Raw genomic sequence first — 24,425 nt, forward strand, 5'->3', positions numbered from 1 at the left:
TCGAATCTTATCAGTATAAAATATGGCACGATTACACGTCTGATCATAGTTATTATTAAGAATATCTCTCTAGCTTCCACTTCAAAAATATTTTCTATTATTAAACTGATATAGTACACTTTGATAATTTAAAACCTAACCGAGCTAGATTTAAATTTGTTATTGCAGCAATGCTGTGATTTTTTAAAAATAATATTGATCTTTTAAGATTAATTTTATTTTATACTTTAAAATCATTTTAATATCTTCATGTTAAAAATAATTTTAATATGTTGATAAAAATATATTTGATTATAAAAATTAAAATAATTGTATAAAATAAAATTATCTATACATGAACAATTTTAAAATAAATGTTCTGTCTTTTCAAAATATAAAATATAAGAAGATATGTCATGTCTGTCTCTAGCATCTCATTCTTTTCGAGACAATCAGCCAATGAGTAATTATTATTTGGCAACTATTTTTTAATATTTTATTAATTAGGAGACATATTTTCTCTGTGAAGATTAACGGATTACGAACATTTTCACATGCATGCTAATCATTTCCATTATTTTTCTTCTTTCATGCGTGTTAATCACTCTCAATAATTATGTTATTACTGTTTGCACTCTTGCAATTTGATTCTCAAGTGCCGCTTGCTAATCACACCATATATGCTTCTAAGAATTTAAAATGGATAAAAGATGATTAGTTTGTATATGATTTTTTTTAAATAATTTGTTATTTAAAAATATATTAAAATAATTTATTTGTTTTAAATTTTATTTTTATTTTCAACATTAATATATCAAAACATCAAAAAAATAACCTTTTCTTTTTCCTTTGATTGCTACTCAACCTTGCGTTCAAGAAAAAAAAATTAATACAAACAAAGACATGTGAATATCTAAACCAGGCAACACTCATTATTCTAACCATAGTTTTGAAATACGGTCCGGCTCGACAGGTTGACTCGGGATCCGGCTAATCTAGAGCTGGAATCGGGCTAGATTAAAGAAAAAATAAGAAAAGGAAAAAATTGGTGTGACCCGATTGGCCTGATTAAAAATTCAGTTACAACCCATTGACTTTTGTTTTTTTTTTTTTTTTTACTAAAATGACATTATTTTGATTTTTAAAAAAATTGACTCGGGTGATTTAATAGCTCGGTCAAAACCTAAAACCCAAGCCTTAGACTAAACCGAGTCCGAAAACAATGATCCTAACACAAGTAACTAGCTTAATGGAGTCACAAAAATCAATTAATATTTTTTAAAATTTTAAATTATTATTTTTTTATTTTTAAATCATTTTAATACGTGAATATAAAAAATATTATTTTAATATATTTTAAAATAAAAATAGTTTTTTAAAAAATTATAACTATCATTTCAAACACACTCGAATGAAACAGCTGTTGCCAATCACCAGTACAATCTCTCGCTCCAAACGAACTAGAATGCAACTGAGCCTCCATAAGACACCATACTCATTCAAGAAATCCAACTAATCCGACGGTCAGAAATCAAAATCACATTTAAGATTTCCTCTTTTTCGAGTCTTCCCATACAGGACACACTTCCAATGAGCATGGATATATACCCCCGTCACCTTTGTCTCTTCCTCGCCACGCCCAAGATACTGAAACAGAATAACATAAAAGACAAATGCCAAAGAGAATTTGTGTTATGTGAGAAAGAAAGAGAGAGAGGGGTCACTTTTGCTTTTCTGCAGTGTAAAAACAAGCACAAACAGTCAAAATAAAGAAACAGAAGAAAGTGAGGTTTGAGAACCAGACCAATGGTCCAAAACCCTTGTTAAAGAGGGTCATCCTCCAACATTTTGAGCCAAAAAAACCAAGAAATGGGTTTTGCTGTTTTTCTCTTAGCTTTCTTTCTTTTCCTGTCAAGAACAAAATGGGTTCTTGCAAATATTGAGATTCGAGCACTCATGGAAATGAAAGATGCTCTAGACCCAGAAGCCAGGTACCTGAGTTCTTGGAACATTAATGGTAGCCCATGTGATGGTTCATTTGAAGGTGTTGCCTGCAATGAGAAAGGTCAAATAGCTAATATTTCATTGCAAGGAAAAGGGCTTAACGGGAAGGTGTCCCCTGCTATTGCTGGGTTAAAGTATTTGACTGGTTTGTACTTGCATTACAACTCTTTGTATGGAGAGATACCAAGAGAAATAGCTAACCTGACCGCGCTAAGTGATTTGTACTTGAATGTGAATAATCTGTCCGGGGAGATACCTCCTGAGATTGGAAACATGGCCAATTTACAAGGTTGGTTCGCTTATTTTTGAGGAAAAATTTGAGCTTTATCATGCATGCAGCTAGTTTGATTTTCTTTGAAAAGCCTTCTTTGAAATTTTTTGAAAGTTATTTGCTATAGTCTGTTCCTAATTGTCATTATCTCCTTACAATGATCTGTTTCATTACTATCTGTCTCTGTCTCTATCTATGATATGGATTTTCTTTGCCTTTCACTGAAAATAGGTAGTTCATAAGGCTTTTAAGGTGTTTCAAGAAACATAAAAGAAGAAGAAGATAGATTGATAGACAATAATGCCTCTTAACTTTTCCTCATACAGCTATATGTGAAATGCTCTTTTATTTTTTGGAAATCAAAACCTTGTGAACTTAGGATTCAAATGTGTGTGTTCAAATTTCTAAATTTCTGATTTAGAGATTATTTACTTGAAACGTTCCATTTTTTATTTCCATTTTTCTATAACTTCCAAAACTGGAACTCCCTTACATTAATGCTCTTCTGCAAGTTCACTCATGTGGGTTCCTGAACAGTTTGAACATATTCCTTGATTATGTGTTGGATTCAGCAGCTATGCTTTAACAAGTTTCTCTTAGCAAAGAATCAAAACTTGCTGATCGTTTTTATACTGTCTTGTATTGGATAATGATCTTTTGTCTTATCAATTGTGTTGTGCTTATCCATGCTTTTGTGTTGTCTTTGTAGTTTTGCAGCTTTGTTATAACCAGTTCACTGGAAGTATACCTTCTGAGCTGGGGTCCCTGGAGAGGCTTAGTGTTCTTGCTTTGCAGTCAAATCATCTCACTGGAGCAATCCCTGCGAGTTTAGGGGATTTGGGGATGTTAATGAGGCTAGATTTGAGCTACAATCACTTCTTTGGTTCAGTTCCAACAAAAGTAGCAGATGCTCCTCTGCTTGAATTTCTAGATATCCGAAATAACTCACTCTCTGGCAATGTACCTCTAGGTATTGGTTTTTATCAATCAGATTGTGCCTTTTCTTTTCTTTTCTTTTCTGGTTATTGACTAGTTTGATTTGTTGGAAATGACCTAATCTGATTCAATGTTGTGTTTAACTGTTTGATGCAGCTCTTAAGAGATTGGATGATGGATTCTTGTATGAAAACAACTTGGGATTATGTGGAGCTGGGTTTATGTCTCTGAAAGCTTGCAATGCATCGGGTCTTATGCCAAGCAGACCTGAACCCTATGGAACAAAAGTAAATGGCCTGCCAAGAGAGATCCCAGAAACAGCAAATTTGCGGTTGCCTTGCAACCAAAGTCAGTGTTCGAACCAGTCCAAGGCCCATCATGCATCAGCTGCTGTTGTTACATTTGTTGTGACTATTTTACTGGCAGCCATAGGAATTCTGACATTTATTCAGTATCGCCGCCGGAAACAGAAGCTTGCTAGCTCATATGAAATTTCTGATAGCCGCCTTAGTACTGACCAGGCAAAGGGGGTATACAGGAAGAATGGCTCTCCTCTAATCAGTCTTGAGTATCCTAATGGATGGGACCCTTTGGCTGATGGCAGGACTTTAAGCGGGAACGCACAGGATGTCTTCCAGAGCTTCAGGTTCAACTTGGAAGAGGTGGAGACAGCCACACAGTACTTTTCCAAGGTGAATTTGTTAGGTAAGATTAACTTTTCTGCAACCTACAGAGGAATTTTAAGAGATGGATCCACGGTTGCCATTAAAAGCATTAGTAAAAGCAGCTGCAAGTCGGAGGAAGCTGAGTTCTTGAAGGGGTTGAATACTTTGACATCACTGAGGCATGAGAATTTAGTGAGGTTGAGAGGATTCTGCTGTTCAAGGGGCCGAGGGGAGTGCTTTCTCATTTATGATTTTGTTCCCAATGGTAATTTGCTGAGATATCTTGATGTGAAGGATGGGGATGGCCATGTGCTTGAATGGTCCACCAGAGTTTCAATTGTCAGGGGTATTGCCAGAGGTCAGTTTTCCCTTGTGATTTCTGTGACTCAATATTTCTGAATCTTTTTCTGTCACTTTTGAAGGTTTGAAGTTTCAAACGTTTGAGAAATCATGGAAAGGATTATTAAACTATACTAGGCTGGTTACGAAGGATAATCAAAATGTCTTATGAAGATTCTAGGAAGAACAGATCAAAGATTTGCTATATTTCATTTTACTTCAGTTTCTAATCCCTTCTGGTCCCTCGCGCATTGCCAGTGCATTTTATAGTCAAAATTAATGAGTTAGTATTGGAGGAATTTATCTGCAAATGATATTTTTGCTCATTGTGCGGGCGGCCACCCTCAGGGACCGGAAACCCACCAGAAGAAATTATTTACTTTATCTGTCTGAAGGTAATACCAAGCTAGGACAGATTAGGTCGGATGAGATCTGGAAGCCAATGACTTTGTTCTGTCTCCATGAGCTAAGAAGGCTTGAATATTGTCCAGAAACTGTATAATTCTCTCGCTATAGGTGCTATCTTGTCATATAACAGATTTTACGGAATAGAAAACAAATCAAATGGTGCTGAATTCTGTTTATGATATTTAAAGTTCATATTGGATTTTTTGATGGAGATTTTATTTTGATCCTGTTTTTCATTACATGAACAGGTATAGCATATTTGCATGGGTACAACGCAAACAAACCTTCTCTGATCCACCAAAACATTACTGCTGAAAAGGTCCTCATCGACCAGCGATGCAATCCGTTGCTCGCAGATTCTGGCTTTCAGAACCTTCTTACGAATGACATCGTGTTCTCAGCACTCAAGACCAGTGCTGCCATGGGGTACCTAGCTCCTGAGTACACTACCACAGGCCGGTTCACAGACAAAAGTGACGTGTATGCATTTGGAGTAATCGTTTTCCAAGTTCTCTCAGGGAAGCAAAAGGTGAGTAACTTGGTGCGTCTTGGAGCAGATGCATGCAGATTCCAAGATTATATTGACCCCAATCACCATGGCCGATTCTTTGAATACGAAGCAGCTAAGCTTGCAAGAATTGCTTGGCTTTGCACTCTCGAGTCTCCCATGGAAAGACCATCTATGGAAGCAGTTGTTCATGAACTAGGTAGCTGCAGTAGCTGTCTCTAGTATCCATGAGTGTTTTCTTTTACCATTGCCTGGGAAGTTTTCAAATAGGAAATTGCAAGCTGAAAAATGGCAGTGGCATTAACCACTCACTGAACTTTTGTTCATTGTTTTATTGCAATATCCTCTTGCTGAGGACTAGCTAGCTTTGTCGCAAGTGTCATGGGATGGTGATTTTCTTGTAGACCAGAGATGGAAACCTCAATGAGGTCTTAAACTTAAATACATTGTTGTCAATTGCATCCCAATTCTATAAATTTCATCAATTAGGTCCCAAGTGTTTTCTACATCTCTCAATAGATATTTTTGTCCATTTTGTAGCATGCATATTTTATTCACGAAGATGATGTTTATTGCAAGAAAATGTGATGGATATTAGTATTTTCATTCCAATGAGCATATATATTTAACGTGCTCAAATGGATTCAATTTGAAGAAAATTTGACGAAAATATTAATAGAAAGACAAGATTGTACGTGAACGATTTGAAAATTTTGTAATAAATATAAATAAATATAGATTAATTAAAACTCAATTTAGAATGAATATATAAAATAGCAAGCTATCTTCAAAGGATTAGATTGTGCCTTGTCCACAGCTAATCATCATTACACGCTCGGTGGTATGCAATAATATATATATATATATATATTGCCATATCTGCAGATAAAAAAGTTTGAAGGCTACATGAGAAACAAAATAAAATATTTTAATCTATATCTATTTGATTTAATTTTTAAATAATATTAACAATTGTTTTTAATATTTATCCATGTGTATATATAGTTCTTTATTTTTTTTTTATTAAACATACAAACATTAGATTTTCAATAGACAGTGAAATTTTTTCTTAGTGCTAGATTACATGCTAAAAATACCTTCACAATTTTATTTTTTTTATCTGGCTTGCAATTTAACACAAGCCAGCTAGTTAAGCTTAGATTGAAAAACAAATCAAAATGAATTTGTATTTTTAATTTTACTGTTGTTTGCTAAGAACACAATTGTAACTGAGTTAAAAAATCAAAATCAAAATATTATGTCTGTGAAAATAAAAATAAATTTAAAAATCATAAGTTATTTCAATATTACACACAAATTTGTAGCATCCTCATTGAATTGATTTCTAACTATTTAGTAATTATCTATAGTTAATTATTTCCTCCAACATTTTAATCACCTTATTAAAACAATAAAAACTGTGCAATGCTTCATTAATTACTTGTGTCAAGCAATCTTATAAATGCCATTATCAACGCTTTTTGTTCATTCTAATGGAATGATTCTAATCATTTTGTGTTAGGTTGGTTGCCATTGCATGTGCAGCAAATGGTTGGCACCAACCATTGACTATTGGCAGCCACCTTTGTTGAAGAAGAAGAGAGAGTGAGAGTTGTAAGAAATGTAGAGAAGAAGAGAGAAAGTGAGGGGCTGCAATGGCAGCAACCTTGCTGCCATTGCAGCAGCTGCAAATGCAGCAAGAGAGTTGATGAGTTGAGTAGAGTGGATGTAATCCTCCTCCTCTACATGTATTTATTGTATCCTTTCTCTATCTCTAATAAAATGAACCTCTCCCGTGGATGTAGGCGGATTTGCCGAACCACGTAAAATATTGTGTCACAGTGTGCTTCCCCTCCATATGAGCAACTATCAGTACACCACCGGTCCGCGCATTGGGGTGCCGGAATCACCCAACAATTGGTATCAGAGCTGATGGTTTAAAGTGGTGTTTGATTTTTGCTCAAAAATTAAAGTTGTCAAAATTATGTTTCGACCATACCACCGTGTAGAGGAGGCCGAGACGAAGCCACTGGTGAAAACGGCGTCAAAATCGGACGTCGGAAAACAGCCGCACGAGCCGGCGAAGAGACTGCCCAGTCAGCGTGCCACGTCAGCGCCAGTCAACAGACACGTCAGCGACAGTCAGCAGACACTTCAGCGACGGTCAACAGACACATCATCGACCAGTCACAGACACGTCAGCAAAGTGGGACCCACCTGCCACATCATCAGTCGCGAGCCGAGCCGAGTGAGCCGAGCCGAATTGGAGCCGAGCCGAGCCGCGAGCCGAGGGACAGGATTCAGTGTAGCTGATCCTATGTGCAACCGGATCTGAGATTGAATCAGAGCCGTTGATCAGGCCAGAATTGTTTTGATCAAATCTTAGCCGTCTGAAGTGCGATTTGAACGATTTCAGACTTGTTTCCAGCTAATTTGATCGTTCCGGATGCAATGGTACGGTCCGATCATTGAGATTTGAGACCGAAAGTGGTGGTGGTGAATTATTAAAGAGAGATTGCCCGATCAGGAGGCATCTGAAGGTCATCATGGTGGTCGTTGAAGAGAAGAAGAAAAAGGTGCACATGTTTACCCAATTACATGTGCTAAACTGCTAAGTGGGGAGAATTTTAACTGACTTGAGGGAAGGCAAAATTGGGACACTCTGGACACCCGGTTATATGGACAATTTGAGGTGTAGAGTGAAATTGACGAAGACCAATCTTGACGAATCTAAGCACTGGTAGTCTCGCCAGATGTTGAGAAATCATGTATTAAACCAGTATATTCTAGATCACTTGTAAAGGAAAGCCGCAACAAAGCTAGCAAATGGTTGTATATACGAAAAGACAGTACGATGGATAGATATGGCCTGAGAAGTTCTGTCTAGGAGATTGGGTTTTAAGCGGGACCAATGTGACCCCTCCAATCTTTCCTAGGAACTTGCTTAGTGGAAGGATTATCCATACGGTACTATTTTCGTATATATAGCAGTTTGTAATGAAACGGTTGAAGACTAGCAAGACGATAGCACAAAGGAACAGTTGGGTTCCGTATGTTCAAGGATCTGATGAAGTGGTGATTTCTCCAATGAAGTTAGATTCGGTGACTGTGATTTCTCGAGGGAGAATTGATGAAGACTCTGATAATAGAAGAGAAATACAACAAGGGGATAAAGATTGGCACCCTATTTTGCCTTGGACAGGTGTTGTGACAGGATGAGCTACTGTCAAACATACGCAAGGAATAGGGAGAAATCTGGAGAACAGAAATTGCACGAGGGCACGCAGAGATTGTGCACGAGTACCCGTAGGATCCAACGAGGTACTATAATGAGACAACAGGTGCAAGGAGAAGAAGAGTTCCCAGATGAAGCTCAGAGCAGAGACTGTTAAAGTTTGTACAACAGGAAGTCTCTTGTGCTCTTAATGAAGACAACAGGCGAAGACCTTTCCAATGCATGCAAGGATGGAAAGAGAGCTGTTGCAGAGGCATCTAATTAAAGGGGTGCAAACGCCTGTGATAAAAGGCGACCGCTTATGACGAAAGGCGAAGACACCAAAGAGAGTTGGTGTAGGTGGAGCTGTCAAGCAGAAAGGCATAGAAGCTCCAAACATAGAAATCGAGGTGGAGGATTGCGAGGAGTATACCGCAAGTTTCTCTTTCTATGTGATTAGTGGCAGCTATCTCTCCCATAGTGCACATGGTGGTAGAGAATTTTGGAGCCACTTTGAAGCATCTCAGCTGAAGGAGGATGCGACCACCTATGAAAGGTGAAGACACCTTAGATGGAAGGTGTGTGAGGGCCGTGATAGAAGCCCCAGTTTTAGACCGCCGCATGACGACGAGCGGAGACACCTAAGGAGAAGGTGTGTGGGCCACGATGTAGGCCCAATTCAGAACGCCCCATAGCCAATGTGATGGCTAGATATGAGTGGACATGTGTATAGCCAATGAAGTGGCTATGATGAGTATGGAGACAAATGCAGGATTGACTTTCATGGATATTGCCCCCATGCTAAAGATCAATGAGCTAGAAGACATTTGCCTTGGACAATAAGTGTGTGACTTGTGGAGCACTAAGACGCGGCTGCTATGAAGAAGCAGAAGGGCATGCGCAGGTTCCGAGAATGAGTTGACTCTTGTCAAGGTGGTGAGCTCGGTAATGGCATTGTAATACTCAGAGTATGAAGACAGATATGGATCAACCTTTAATGGGCTGCCCCCATAGGTGAAGGTGGAGAGCTACCTGGACTCTTACGACTAAGAGCGAGAGACTCACGGAGAAGTAAGGCGTGGTTCCTAGGGTGGAACAGAGGGCAGGCGCAACTCCTGGATGAGTAGACTCTTGGAAGAGTGGTGAGCTCGTGATCATATTGAGATACTCAGATAATGACTGTCGCACTTGGAAATAGAAATTTCCGTTTGAGGGGGTGTTGTAAGCCTTGATATAAGGCTTGATGAATCATTCCGGACCGAGCATGGTTGATACGCTCGAAGGGGAATGTTGTGTACCAGAGACAAGCGTTAACACTCTTCAGATGTGAAGTGGCAGACCATCTGGTTGTAGTGATCCTTTTGTGTGAGAAAAGGTGTGCTTTGGTAACTCTGATGATTGAAAGGTTTGGCGAGTACCTGTAAACTCGGCCACAGACGCTCTCAGAATGGTAAGCTTGGAAGAGCTGCAAGATGCAAGCCTGTGCTGAAGAAGCAAGAGGACAGTTGCCCCACATGAATGGCAAAGGGGGTGATTGTTAGGTTGGTTGCCATTGCATGTGCAGCAAATGGTTGGCACCAACCATTGACTATTGGCAGCCACCTTTGTTGAAGAAGAAGAGAGAGTGAGAGTTGTAAGAAATGTAGAGAAGAAGAGAGAAAGTGAGGGGCTGCAATGGCAGCAACCTTGCTGCCATTGCAGCAGCTGCAAATGCAGCAAGAGAGTTGATGAGTTGAGTAGAGTGGATGTAATCCTCCTCCTCTACATGTATTTATTGTATCCTTTCTCTATCTCTAATAAAATGAACCTCTCCCGTGGATGTAGGCGGATTTGCCGAACCACGTAAAATATTGTGTCACAGTGTGCTTCCCCTCCATATGAGCAACTATCAGTACACCACCGGTCCGCGCATTGGGGTACCGGAATCACCCAACATTTTGAAGTGTTGAACTACTTTATAGTTATTAAATTAGATTCGGTTTTGGAGATTGATTTAAAATTGAGCTTAAACCAAATAAAAAAAAATTATATTTAAGAGTTGACTCATGACCCCCAATTAAAATAAAAATTCACTTTTTAATTTATTTTTTCACAATAATATTTTTTAAATAAAAAATATTAAAATACATTGTCTTGATTGATCCAAATTAATCTAGCCAACCAATAACCTAGAGCATGGCCGAGTTGCATTATTATTATTATGTATCCTTACTGATCTTGTACAAAATTTTAAAAAAAAATTACATTTTTTTTTTGTGTGTGTGAATAATGCATTCCCGAGTAACTTTACAATAGAAATAAATTTGATTTTTTTTATAAATAACTATAAAAAGAAATTTGAGAATCTTTGAAGTAAATCTTAAACCAAAAAATCTGAAAGAATTATCTTCAAAATCTAAACCGAAAAAATCTGAACAGATTTATCTTCGAAATTTAATTCTAACCACACCTATCCTCGTCATCTACATCCTTACATCCCTATATATATAGACACACACTCACCCACTTACTCAGATGTAATTCTTTCTTTCTTCTAACAGTGATTTACAACAATGGCTAATATTTTTTTATTCTCTTGCTTTGTTTACCTTATTTTGTTCTTTGCTAATGACGTTGAAGCTGTGAACGAAGATATTGGAATTTATGAATTGAAAATGGGAGATTTCTCTGTTAAATTGACTAATTATGGTGCCACGGTGATCTCAGTCATTCTTCCAGATAAAAATGGTTTGATTTTTTTTATTTCATATTTATTATCTATATTAGATTTCATGATAGTGATATTGACAATAATATAAATTTTGTCTGATTTTTTTTCTTTTTCAGGAAAATTAGATGATATTGTTCTTGGATTTGATTCAGTTGATGATTACAAGGTAAAACTCATTAATTTATTTACTTTGCGAGGTCTTTTAGCTTTTTTCAGTTATGCCATTGATGTTTTTTCTCTATATTTATTATTAATTTCATATTTCCACCAAAGAAATATTATTTCATTCATTCATATATATATATTGATTGGATTTTTCATTTTATTATGATTGAATATCTACATTATATTGCAGAATGATACCACCTACTTTGGAGCTATAGTTGGACGTGTTGCTAATAGAATTGGAAGAGCTCAATTTACTTTGGATGGAACTGATTATAAGTTGGTCCCTAATGATGGAAGGAACATGCTACATGGTGCATATATATATATATATATATGCTAATTCATTGTTTAATTTCAGTATTTTTTTTTAGAATTGTTTATAATCTAATTACTTTAGAGAGTATACATTTGCTAATTCATTGTTTAATATATTTTTCAGGTGGCCCAAAAGGTTTTAGTGAAGTTATATGGGGTGTAGGCAGCCATGATGATAACCACGTAACGTTCACCTACAACAGCTTCGATGGAGAGGAAGGTAATGTTTCTTAATCAAATGCAATTTGTTTAAAGAATTAAGTTGTTGGGAAATTGGATGAGTAAATTAAATTACAGCCACGACAGCTTAATTTTTACAAGAACTAGTGTTTGGAGAGTATACGTGAGAAAGTACATTGTTTCTTACATAGATACTACACTCGGCCCCGGCCCAGGATCTCACTTGATCCAAGGCTCGAGTCGTGTGTTTTTCGGTCAATCCGTAGTTAACGGTGCCCTGTAGAGTCATTCAAGCTTAACAAGGTTAACTTTCAAAACCTTTTGAAAGAAAACCTTCCTAATCAGTCTCCAGCCGGATCGGCTGCTATATGCATATATAGCAAGAATGCAATCTCATATGCCTTTGCTATTACTTTGTATCTGTTCTTAATTATGTAATACTTGCATTGATTGATTGGTTGTGGATTTTGAGTAGGTTTTCCTGGTGATGTTGCTGTGTCTGTGACATACATGCTAGTTGAAACAAACAAGCTAGCGGTGAAAATGCGGGCTATGCCTCTAAACAAGCGTACCCCAGTGAACTTGGCTCTGCATGCTTACTGGAATCTTGGTGGACACAGCAGTGGTGACATCTTATCTCATACAATCCAACTTTTAGCATCCGAAATCACTCCAGTTGATGAAGAACTCATTCCGACCGGAGAGATTGTCGCCGTTAAAGATTCACCTTATGATTTCCACAAACCCCGTGAGATTGGTAGCATGTTCACTCAACTGCCTGATGGATATGACATCAACTATGTTCTAGATAACGTTAATCCTGGACACCTCATGAAGGTTGCTGTGGTGCAAGAAGGTGTTTCTGGGAGGAAGTTGGAGCTGTGGACTAATCAGCCTGGAGTGCAGTTTTATACAAGTAACATGTTGGATAATGTTAAGGGAAAAGGTGGATTTGTTTATGCTCGGTATGCTGGTATTTGCTTAGAGACTCAAGGATTTCCTGATGCAGTCAATCACCCTCGTTTCCCTTCCCAGATTGTTAATCCTGGGGATATTTATGAGAACATCATGATCTATAGGTTTACAGCACAGTAGAGATTTTTAGGTAATTCTGCTAGGCTCACTAGTTTTGGTCATGTTCTAGTCCATCTTTCTTTCGAACATTCAGTCCCTGTTGAGTTATGTTTTCCATTCTCAAAATTTGAGTAATTGAGCATTACAGTACAGTAACTTGGTACGTATTTACATCTTGATGATTATCTAGATTAGAACTAATTGGAGCACTAAAAGAGAAAATTAAGCTTCAATCTGCTTTCCTTGTGGAAATCTGACCCTGAAAACATGCTCTTCACCTGTACATTCATCTACCTTAACAACCCAATGACTCCTCTTTCCATAACCACAGCCATCAGCAATCTTGGCACTGGCAGAAATTCTGGTCACTAGCAATCCTCCTCCAATCGGCAACAACTGTGTTTTCGACCCACCAGACCGCCATGATCCCTTGCTAAAAGCATTATACCCCACAACAACAGCTCCATTTCTTTTCTTTCTAGCTTGTACTGATCCAAGAATAGCTTCATGGTTCTCAAGGTTGCAATCAATAAGCACAAAATCTGCCTCACTGTAGTGGGTTAATAGTAGACTTTGAGCTTCTCCAATAACAAACTCAACATGACAGGCATCAGAGCCCAGGATCTTCTTAGACAATTGTAATTCTTGATGTCCAGGAAGGATGCAAACCACACGGCCACCAGTTTGATGAGCTGCAGCTACCAAGGCTAATGAAGTGGTGGCAGCAGCATTGGCACATGCTACAACCATTAGCTGTGCATTGTTACCAGCCGCTAGTGCCGAAATGAATTCAGCTACATCTGGCTCGTTTGCCCTTTGGCCCTGCATCAGATCAATTCAGAATCCCAGTTAGAAAATATTGCTATAAATACTTCTACAGATAACGAACTGAAACTACAATTAATGACAAGTGCAAAAAATGTTCTTGGACTTACCATTCTCAAAGTTTTGAGGTAGGCATTAGTAGCATTCTCAGCAGACCAGTAACCCATGTTATCTTTCTTTCTTCTTCTTCTTCTGATTCAAGCTTTGGATATGACTAGAGGATTAGGGTTTCTAAAGCTGAACTCTGTTGAGTTGATGATGTCTTGGTCAAGAGAGAGGGACCTATATATATAGTACAATCAAGGCTGGATGGTAAAGGGACTGTCAATCCAAGTGGCTAGGTTAAAAATACTATGACAACGAAAAGGCGCATCAACTAAGATAAGGTTCAATAATTTTTCGAGACACAAAATTATGGGCATCTTTTCACTGGTCCCAGACTTGTAGCAATCAAAATCACCACATTGCCATGACCCATGATTGCAACTTATAAGCTTGCCTGTAATGTGATTATCAAACTTCCTACTGATAAAAAAAGATTATGAGGGAGCTTCTTGGCACCCCCTTCAGATAGTATTATATTTTAGGGCTATAATTCTGAGATAGTTGTAACATTTTTAATGAGATCTGGCATGAGATTCCCTAGCTCGTCAATTAATTACAAGGATTAATTCATTGATTAGCTGTTCTGTCCTCTGATGTAGTGAACAATAATTAGAAATTTGCGGCAATGAATTAGGTGTTGTTGAGATTTTTTAGAGACAAATCCAACAAGACACCCATGTTAGTACCTGGAAGCAAGCCAGCGACAAGCTTGTTGATGAATTATCAGAATGGAACAAAAACAACGTATACAGTTTGTTGATGGTCCTCTTGTGTACGGATTGTCTAGGGACTCTAGAGTTTCTAAGTTACTGGGAATCTAATCAGATAAATATTATATGGCTCTTGGAGGTGTTGGATGGCTCAAGCAAAGTGTTTTTAATTTGTGGAGTCTTGAAAATATTAAAGGGTCAACCTAGTATTCTGCTGACCCGGAATTTAATTCTGACTAGATTTTATGTAAAATTAAGTGGTAATTGATTTAATTAAATTTAATTAATTTATGGTTTGATTCACCTGATTAAAATCAAAAGAAAATTCATCAGTTTGTTCTTTAAAAGAGTTAAAATAATGTTATCTAAAATTTTTTAAAAAAATATTAACAAAATATCATTTTACATTTAACTATATTTACCCGAGCTAATCAATTTAAATTATAATTAAAGCCTTGAATTTATAGATAGAATGAACTGGATTTTATACCTATGCTTGAATTTTTTTTTTCCTCCAAATATTGACAATCAATGGCATCTAAACACTAATAATAACAAAATTCTTAACCTCTAAAAGTAAAAATTCTCATAAATATCCTAATTCTGCATGAATTAACCTATTTTTTACCGGGTGAGAAGAGTGGTTGCTCCATTAAAAATAAAACAATAAAAAATCTTAACCCAACAAACAGGATTGAGAGCCGACAGCAAGACTGGCAAAACAATGTAGAAGAAAAGGACACATATGGCCCCCTAACTTTTACCCCATTCTTGATTGAGCCTCCCATCAAAGGATTGTTTTCCAATTGAGTCCTCATTCAATCATACGTTACCTAATTAACTCCTTCCATCCCATTATATATAATCCTAAATTTAGCTTGGATTTCAATGATTGGGCAGCATCAACTAGATGGGGGACTCAATTGGGAAATTTATTTGTTGAGGAACTCAAATGAGATCGAAAGAATAGTTAGGAAGCATATTTATCCTTTCACCATCAAGAAATAGTTGAACAAATATCTTATGTTCTCCCTGATTTGACAAGGATCGAGCCCATCACTCTTAGGCGAAACATATTTTGAATCTTGAGGACCTGTACAGTCTAATCATGGCAACCTTTGTCTCATAAAAGTAGCAGCAGTCACCTTCACAGACACATTCCGAACCCTAATTATCTTGATTTTCCACAACGAAGAGGTCTTCAATGGCCGGCTATGAACATGGACACTACAGCAAAACTGGTCAGCTACATCGCAAGAGGTCCAGTTTTTGTCCCCAAAAGGCTAAACAAACATCCAGATCCAAATCAAGCTGCTCCCTTCCAAGACGCACAGAAAACAAATCAATCCCCATTTACATTTTTTTTTGTCTTCTGGCCCTCATGCACTGTAAGAGGTCCTCTCTGTCTGATTCTCCAAGGCAGATGCTGCAACTTATTCTTTGAAATATTTTCTAAGCTATTAATTAATTAATTTGTTGGCTTGGGTGCAATTAGATAATTAAAATTAACAAGTGGAGAGAAAAATAATAATTAGAGAACGTGGGGGTCAGAATTTGTTCAGAAATGGGGAAGAGTGTAATATAAACAAGTTGTGGGTTCAAAGATTCCGCTTAATTGGTAATGCATCCTTGGAGGGGACATGTATGCATGGATCAATGTTAGTTAGTTTGTATTTTATGTATGTTTCGTTGTATAATTTATTTTTATTTTCTCCGAGAAAAAATCATATTGATTTCTATATTTAAAAAAATTAAATAGAAGAGATATCGATAGTGTATCTGTGATTTTTGCGTATCTGTGTGCTCGTGCGTGTACATGTATGGATATGTGTTGGTTTATGAGGTTGCTCACATGATCATATTTTTAATTATAATTTTAAACTCGGTAGATCAATTCAAGATCTGATTAACTCAAAACTAGAATTGGATTAGATTTTTAAAAAAATAAAAAAATTTAATAACCCGGCGACATGATAGGTTGATCTGGTTGCAACTCGGTCAAAAATCTTATTGCAATATATTAATTATTTATTTTTTTAATTAAAATAACGTCGTTTTGATTTATAAAAAAATATTGGGGTTGATCTGTGTGACCTGATGATCCAGGCAAAACTCGTGACCTGAGTTTTTGATCGAGTCGACTATCGGCCGAGTTTAAAAACTTGCTTTTAAGATTATTGAATAAAAAGAAATGATTATTGAATTTTAAGAGATTTTAAGTTTTGAAGTTGCTGATTTCTTAAGATTTATTGGAGCATGGATGATGGATACATTTGGATCACGTTGGCTAGAAGCTTCTGCACATGTTCGTGCTCTTTTGTACCCATTTCGTACTTCATTCGGCGCATGCATTGGGGCAAGTATGCTCTTGCAGAGCAAATTTAGGTTTTAGATCCTAAATCAGGTTATTATCGGTTTTTTTTTTTTTAACTTGATCAAGCAAATCACAATAATTTCCATTGTTATTAACCTGGTTCCATTCATTATTAGATTAAACTAAATATAAAAAAAAACATATAATTAATCTAGTTTGAAATTAATTTAGTTTGATCTAATTGATCTAGTGAGTCAATTAGTAATTATATCAACTCGATTAAAACCTAATTGATTAAAAAAAAAATTTGAATTTTAAAAAATAATTTTTTAATAGATAAATCAATTCACCAGATCAATGACCAGGTGTTACACTCAATCAGATGAGGTTCAATAACTGTAACAATCTCCTCTTTGACGAGCAAATTTAGGTTTAGATCTTCAGTGATTGTGTCTCTAATTGTGAATAAGAATTTCACTTTTTGATAAATTTTCACGAAGAAAAAGCTGCAATGAAATGGAACAAAATAATTTTGGAAAGGCAATCATGATTGGACTAAATCCTAAATCAATTGAAGACATCTCTAGAAAAAATTGCCCTCGTTTTTTTTTTAATGTTTCTTTCACCTTTTTTTTCCATTATGACTTAACGTGTATTTCTTCTCGAACTCTTTTTTTTTTTTTTATTGTTTTCATCCTATCTATGGTAAATGGGGTGTTTTTTAAGATGATTTTCGTCTAAGAAAAACATAAAGTTAATATTTTAAAAAAATAAAATAAAATTGATGTTTTTACTAATTTTGATACCCTCATGTCAAAATCATCTAAAATACAATTGTTTAATGAAAGATGGGAAAACTCAAGAGAAGAGGGACTTGTGACCATATAGACACTAAACCTAGCTTGCAATCAACAAATTTGCAACATCCTTCTGGGAAAAGAAAAAACAAGAAAGAAAGTAAAGAAAATTGCGATTTGATAATGCTGAAAGGATTGTTAAACACAAAATATCATCCCCACGTATATTTTCTCTCATCTTATTTACTTAAATAATATTGTACCAGAGTTGCCGTCAAGTTCAAGAAAACGTGCTTCGGATGATGCCCAGGAAATGGGTTCACTGCTGATCAATTTGAGCACTGGATGCCTCCATCATCCCATTGCGAATTTGGTCACTAATATCCCTTACATGACCAGGGCCATGAGGAATAAAAATAGTGGTGTTCTTTGATGAGTTGCCGAGGTCTTTGATGGTGTCAAAGTACTGCGTGATCATGATGAGATCCATCACTTCCTTAGCTGACGTTCCCTCCACCTTGTGTGAGAACTCTAGTATGTTCTCTCTCAAACCATCTGTGATTGCCTGCCTCTGTCTGGCCACACCAACCCCACCAAGGTACTTGGCTTCAGCCTCAGCCTCAGCTTTTTTGACTAGGAACACCTTTTCAGCTTCGCCTTTGTATACACTAGCAAGCTGAAGTCGTTGAGCTGCAATACAGAATCGATATGCGATAGTTATTTGTTTGCAGATGAAGTTGAGGCCATAATTAACTGCCATCAACAGCAAGCAAGCAAGCAATATTTGACCCCAGTATTGGATTCATGGAACTGAAGGCTTGCCCAAAATCAAACATCACCAAAAATTTAAATTTTAACGACATTACCGAGAAAAAACTTTACATGTGTTGATGACAAATTTCATTAAACAATAATCAGGATGTTGTTAGAATGGTAACCACTAGCAGGAATACACACCATCTGGTTACATGGACACGAGTCAGAACAAAAATTAATTCACAGTGGTTAATGGTTATGGAACTTTCAGTTATAGTTGGTCTATTACATCTTGCAAACTCAGCGCTAAAAGTAGAAGTCGAGTAGGCAACTTATCTTGGTTATCCATGTCCTTCCAAAAATCAGCTATATCTTTCACATGATATCCAAGAAATTATATTGAAAACAACTTTATGCAATAAAGCAAGGGGAGAATGTATAGAAGATGAGTACCTGCATTGATCTCGTTCATTGCCTTGCGAACAGTATCATCAGGTATGATGTCAACCATCAGAATGTGCTCTATGCTGTAGCCATAGGTTCCCATCACCTGATCCATTATGTACATAAGATAAGAACAATAGCAGTGACATGACTTTGGCAATACTAAGAAAAAAACTGATCTAAAAAAGAAGAAGACTAATGTATCAGGAAGAGTGCGTTCGAATAATCCAAAGAATCACCGCCACAAACTTTCTAAAGTATTGGATTCAACATAAGTGATAGGTATCCACTTACCTTCTCCAATTCCTCCAAGACAGCTTTGGCAACCTCACTCTTCTGCTCAAAAAGATCATCCAATGTCATTCTTGGAACGAGAGCTCGAACCACTTAAGAAACAAGAAATATGCCACAATGAAAAAAACTAAAAAACCAAAAAAAGAACAGTAACACAGAGACATTTTTGGATAATAAAAATCTATATCCCAGGTTACGAAAATGAATTACCATCAAACACATAAGCCTGAATCTGCTCCCTGGGATTTGCGAGCTCATAGAATGCATCATCAGCATTTTCCTTGACTACTCGATACTGAATCGAGCAAACCAAATGCACAAAGACATTGTCCTGCATTAACATAAAGCCATGTAAGCCTTTTCTCTAACAGAGAATACAAAATCTCAACTCAAAACAAGCCATTAGAGAACTACATTAAATCATACAACAGAAAAAACAAAGGCAAAATTTTATTTCATCACCTAATAATCTCATTCATAACCAAAACAATACAAACCCTGAAAACTCAATTTCTAATCTCTTTTGTGACTCAATTCCTGATCTCTTTAACTTCTACAAGCTTTTCTCACCAACCAAACACCATCGCAGGCAAAACATGTCACATATTCAACAATTTGATCACGCTAAACAGATCAGAGCAATTTAATCAAGGGATGAAGCACTCAAACTCCATTAATAATATTATAATACTAATATATTAAACCCTATAAACCCCTCAAAACGCACATGCAAAAATCCAAGAAACACAAATCCAGGCAGAACCCACAAATTCTCCATCCCTGAATCACTAAAAAAAAAAATCCAATAAAACCCCATAATCATACACAAAATGCAACAAAACACAAACCCACGTCCAAAAAACGCAAAACAAAACAAAACCCACAAATCTTACATTCCTTAATCACCAAGAAACCAAACCAAACAAAACAAAACATAAGAAAAAACCTTGGTTTTGGTTTCGCATCGAACATCAAGAGAGTGGATTCTGGTAGACAGAACACCGGCTAAACATTGACCAACAAAACAGTTAAAGAAGTGGAAACCTGGTTGAGCTAATCGCTCAAAACGACCCCACCTTTCAATAACACCAACGCTTGCTTGGTCTACACAGCCACATAAAAAACAGAACGAACTTCCCATTTTTTTGCCTCAACTTTTGATCGATTAGATATTTTTTGCGTCTTTGTTTTAGGAGATCCTAACCTTCTTTTACTTTGGTTTTGATGGATTTTCTTTTGGCTTTATTGTAATTATGATTATTGTATAATTTTGTTTTTAATTTAAGATTTTTTTACTAAGTCATCAAATGTTCAGATATCAGTTTAAAATATTTTAAAATCCACATCTTATAGATAATCTCTGGCTATAACAGTATTCAATGGCTAACATTTAAAATAGGAAAAAATTATGTATATATCCATTTTCAATAAAATCAACGATAAAAGAATCCTAATTAATGGAAGAAAATATAAATGTTTTTTTTTACAGTACATAAACAAAATATCCAACTCAATCACAAAGCTTGAAAGTCAACATGCTTGAGTTTCATACTTTATCCTATCTAATGGAAGGAAGAATAAACCAACCATGGATAATTAATAAATAAATCCTCACACAAAAGCATGAGTTTATGACATACTAGATTAGCAAGAGGCATGATAGGCTTCTTTTAACACAACCCAAATAATTTATAATTTCACAGTAAATTATATTTGATTTTATATTTTAAAAGTGTATTTAGTTCAAAAAAATATTAAATTAATATTTTTTTAGTGTTTTTTGATATTTTAATATACTAATATTTAAAAAAAATTAAAATTTTTTTAATATATTTTTAAATAAAAAATCTTGAAATCAAGATTTCTAATATGTCAGACTAACAAACAAATGAAAGGTACAATAGGTTTTTTTTGTCACGACCCTAATATTTTAGGGGTAAATTATGTCATTAATCCAAAGGTTAGAGAATTGATTTGAATTTATCTAAAGGTTTTTTTAAAAAAATTATTTTAAAAATTATTTAAATAAATTAAAATAAGTTTTGACAGATCAACTTTTACTAGTTTAATTTAAAATATTGCTTGAGGCGGACCGGGTTTAAAACGTTCAGGCCGCTAAGTCATTTGATAGGCTTCTTCTTCACGTTCACGTTCCAATTCTTAAAGCCCGTCCAAGCTTGGGTGGCTGGGCTAAGTTTTTCCTTTTCATTTTTTTTTCTCTGGTTCGTGGAAGAGAAGCTTGTCGTCTTCTTCTTCTTCTTCTTCTTCTATATAGCTTGGGTGGCTGGGCTAAGTTTTTCCTTTCCATTTTTTTTCTCTGGTTTGTGGAAGAGAAGCTTGCCGTCGTCTTCTTCTTCTTCTTCTTCTTCTTCTTCTATATAGCTTGGGTGGCTGGGCTAAGTTTTTCCTTTCCATTTTTTTTTCTCTGGTTCGTGGAAGAGAAGCTTGTCGTCTTCGTCTTCTTCTTCTTCGTCTTCTTCTTCTTCTTCTTCTATAGAGTGCAGTTTCGTTTCTTTACCTGTTATCAAGGTCGTAACAGTCTTGTTTTAGCCTTTCTCGCAATAACCTTCCATTGCACTGGAGAGAGGCTTGCCAGGTCAATACCGGATGACAACAACTTGGATTGGGCTCTCGTCGTTTTAGTTTTAGCTGTATACTAGTATTCGTGTCTGTGCTTCGCCGAGAGGAAATATTCATGTATTGAAACTGAGTAAAAAAATAACATTAAAAACTATTCACTATAAATATATATAACTACGCTAATTAGATCCATGCCAAAACGAAACATCTTGTTAAACTTATAATTCAAATTATGTAATTAGAATAATTTAAAAAAATATATATATAAAGTTTTTTTTAAAACAAGTATGGTAATTTTCTAAACATCCAACTCAAGTTACTCATCAAATTTGAAGCATCAAATCTAAAAAAATTATATAGTCAAATTTTTAATAAATTAAATATTAAATAATAAAATTAAAAAAATTTATTTTTTCAATCACACAAGAGGATTTTAAAAATGACAAATCAAAGAAAAAAAATCAAAATCATTATTGCTCCTATTATTAATAATTATTACCATCACGATCACTATCACTACTACTACTACTATTATTATTATTGCCATCACCACCACTAGCATTATAAAAATAAGAATTAAAATCAAGGCTAAAGACCTTAATACCCCTAACACGAATGAATTAAATTTTATGAATCCAAGAGCTCTACTATATATTAAAAAACATAAATACCAAAATACCCCTCTCCTGCACCCTTTATCATTTGTTACTTGGGGGTATTTTGATTATTTTATTATTCATAAACACACTGAATCAATCAAAATACCCTCAAATAAATCCATAATGTCTAATGCATTGTATGAAAAAGATAAAAATATCCCTAGTTTAAAGACAAGAGATTTTTCACTAGGGACAAAAAAAGTCATTACACTTTAGTGATAGTAGTGAATAGGAAAATGTGCATCGAATCATCAGTATATTTATTATATGATTTGATTTGATAATATGTAATGGGCCTATAAGCAATGGGCTTAGACATGTCTTGCTATACTTAAAAAGGGCTAAAGGCTTTTAAATATTCTGGGTTCATGCTGAATTGGCAACTTAGCATCAGGCTCATAATACATTATGGAACTCAGTTTGCATCTCACCAGGGAAGCCTTTTATGCATGCTTGGCCAGGGATGTTCATGGGCTAGGTTAGGGCTCTGGTTCTGTCACCTTCCTGAATGTATCCATGTTGAGAAAATTTCTAGCAGAACTGGTGGAGCAGATTTAACTCAAGCATATGCTATGGAAACATCTGATCAAATCAAAACATGATTTAGAAAGGTGTAAGATTGAGTGAACGACGAGATAGTAATCATTGCCACTGAAAATTAATCTCCAGTAATTCTCCAAAGTGATTTTGAGGATTCCCAGTTAACCATAAAACAAAAATGAGTCAAAATGTTAAATAAATAATTTTATTTGGACCCTTTTTCGTGGACCAAAGAGAAAAACTGTCTGCTTCGATATTCCATGGCATTATATGTGTAGGTGGCCTTCTTTTGAGCCAAACAAAAGGGTAATGATGGATTCAGAAGAATGTTTGGAGATTATATATAATTAGGATTTGGATGATAATTAATTGGGATTTGATGAATCTACTTATTTGTTTTTCTTGTTGATTACAAGTGTGCTTTAAATTCTATGGAGAAAGTGTTTGTTCTGGTGATGACAAGAGTAAAACTTGAAGACCATGTAGGAGGGTAAAAACTCATGAAAGAGAAATTGAAAAGAAGCATCCATGCATGCTTCTAATGTTTGAAATTTGACGAGCTTTTTTTGTTTTTAAGTCAAATGAGATAGGGATTTAAATTTTTTCATTTTAGTTTCTTGGACAACCTTTTATTTTTTAAGAATAGACAGATTATCCATATCTTTCATATCTATATCAACATTAAACACGAGATTATACTGAGCAAAGTAAACTTTCAAGACAAGTTTTAAATTATCAAAAAACTATCTCAATCTAAAAATTTAAATTATTAAATAAAATCCCGATAATAATTTTATATTACTTTTTAACACACCCTTTTAATTTTAAAACTTAACTATTAGTAGATTTCAATAAAAACTTTATATTATTCTCTAATTAAAAGTTTTTTAAATTTAAAATTTTCACAACTTTCATTTTAGTTATTATAACTATAATATTATATTAGAAAATCATCTCAGCGAGTCAGATTCTCCTATGCCAATTGTGGATAAAATAATAGGGCATGCACCTTAAACCTCCATTCTTCTGTATTTTTTTTTAACAGACATGTAGGTTCAAACGTGGAATAGATTCACTAAATGGTGGCCTGTCACATGTCTAAAGGAAATAACACCTCAAAGAAACGATGAAGTATTATCATTCATAGCCAGACTTGAGCAGAATCATCCTTGTTAGACCAATTAAATACTGATCAAAAGGAAGAATAAAGTTAAAATCAAAACCCTGGTCAGTGGCCATATATATATATATATATATATATATATATATATATATATATATATATATATCTAATACAGACCAAGGGCATAACGCACTATATGAAGCAAAAATGAATGCCAGAAAGTTGAAGACACCACCGTTAAGCTCTCAACAGTGAATTGATAATTCTTACACCAACAAGTTTTAACCAGAGACCAGATATAGTTACAGTTGTGATCTGTTACAGTAGTCACTTTACGTTATTCCTCGTATTTGATGGTATTGATTTTGAAGATCGTAGTCTCTTGGCAGATATGATGCTAGAACTTGACATGTCATAAAGGAAAAGATAGGTTTCTTCACCTCATTATAGCAAAGCTACTGAAAAATAGTATAAAGTATAACCAGTGAACGTAAGGGAAGGGCCATA

General features: G+C 35.4%; 4 protein-coding genes across 4 annotated transcripts; 2 read left to right on the top strand and 2 right to left on the bottom strand.

Moving 5' to 3' along the window:
- Nucleotides 1-1,604: 1,604 nt before the first annotated feature.
- Nucleotides 1,605-5,606, top strand: LOC133678049 (probable leucine-rich repeat receptor-like protein kinase At5g63930). The gene is made up of 4 exons (XM_062100206.1): nt 1,605-2,272; nt 2,964-3,224; nt 3,347-4,213; nt 4,851-5,606. Exons 1-4 carry the CDS (start codon nt 1,849-1,851, stop codon nt 5,330-5,332), a joined length of 2,034 nt encoding a protein of 677 aa, XP_061956190.1. The 5' UTR covers nt 1,605-1,848; the 3' UTR covers nt 5,333-5,606.
- Nucleotides 5,607-10,876: 5,270 nt separating this feature from the next.
- On the top strand, nt 10,877-12,864 carry LOC133678408 (uncharacterized). The gene is made up of 6 exons (XM_062100702.1): nt 10,877-11,051; nt 11,151-11,200; nt 11,390-11,513; nt 11,642-11,737; nt 12,173-12,613; nt 12,644-12,864. The coding sequence occupies exons 1-6, from the start codon at nt 10,877-10,879 to the stop codon at nt 12,790-12,792; spliced, it is 1,035 nt and encodes a 344-aa protein (XP_061956686.1). The 3' UTR covers nt 12,793-12,864.
- On the bottom strand, nt 12,848-14,104 carry LOC133678409 (uncharacterized). Its single transcript, XM_062100703.1, has 2 exons — nt 13,707-14,104; nt 12,848-13,593 (listed from the first exon to the last, which is right to left on the bottom strand). Exons 1-2 carry the CDS (start codon nt 13,761-13,763, stop codon nt 12,994-12,996), a joined length of 657 nt encoding a protein of 218 aa, XP_061956687.1. The 5' UTR covers nt 13,764-14,104; the 3' UTR covers nt 12,848-12,993.
- Nucleotides 14,105-17,583: 3,479 nt separating this feature from the next.
- LOC133678242 (hypersensitive-induced response protein 4-like) lies at nt 17,584-20,326 on the bottom strand. Its single transcript, XM_062100505.1, has 5 exons — nt 19,963-20,326; nt 19,227-19,347; nt 19,017-19,108; nt 18,732-18,828; nt 17,584-18,212 (listed from the first exon to the last, which is right to left on the bottom strand). Exons 1-5 carry the CDS (start codon nt 20,155-20,157, stop codon nt 17,842-17,844), a joined length of 876 nt encoding a protein of 291 aa, XP_061956489.1. The 5' UTR covers nt 20,158-20,326; the 3' UTR covers nt 17,584-17,841.
- Between the last annotated feature and the right edge of the window lie 4,099 nt (nt 20,327-24,425).

This window comes from Populus nigra, chromosome 18 (genome assembly GCF_951802175.1).
Source record: "Populus nigra chromosome 18, ddPopNigr1.1, whole genome shotgun sequence".
NCBI lineage: Eukaryota > Viridiplantae > Streptophyta > Magnoliopsida > Malpighiales > Salicaceae > Populus > Populus nigra.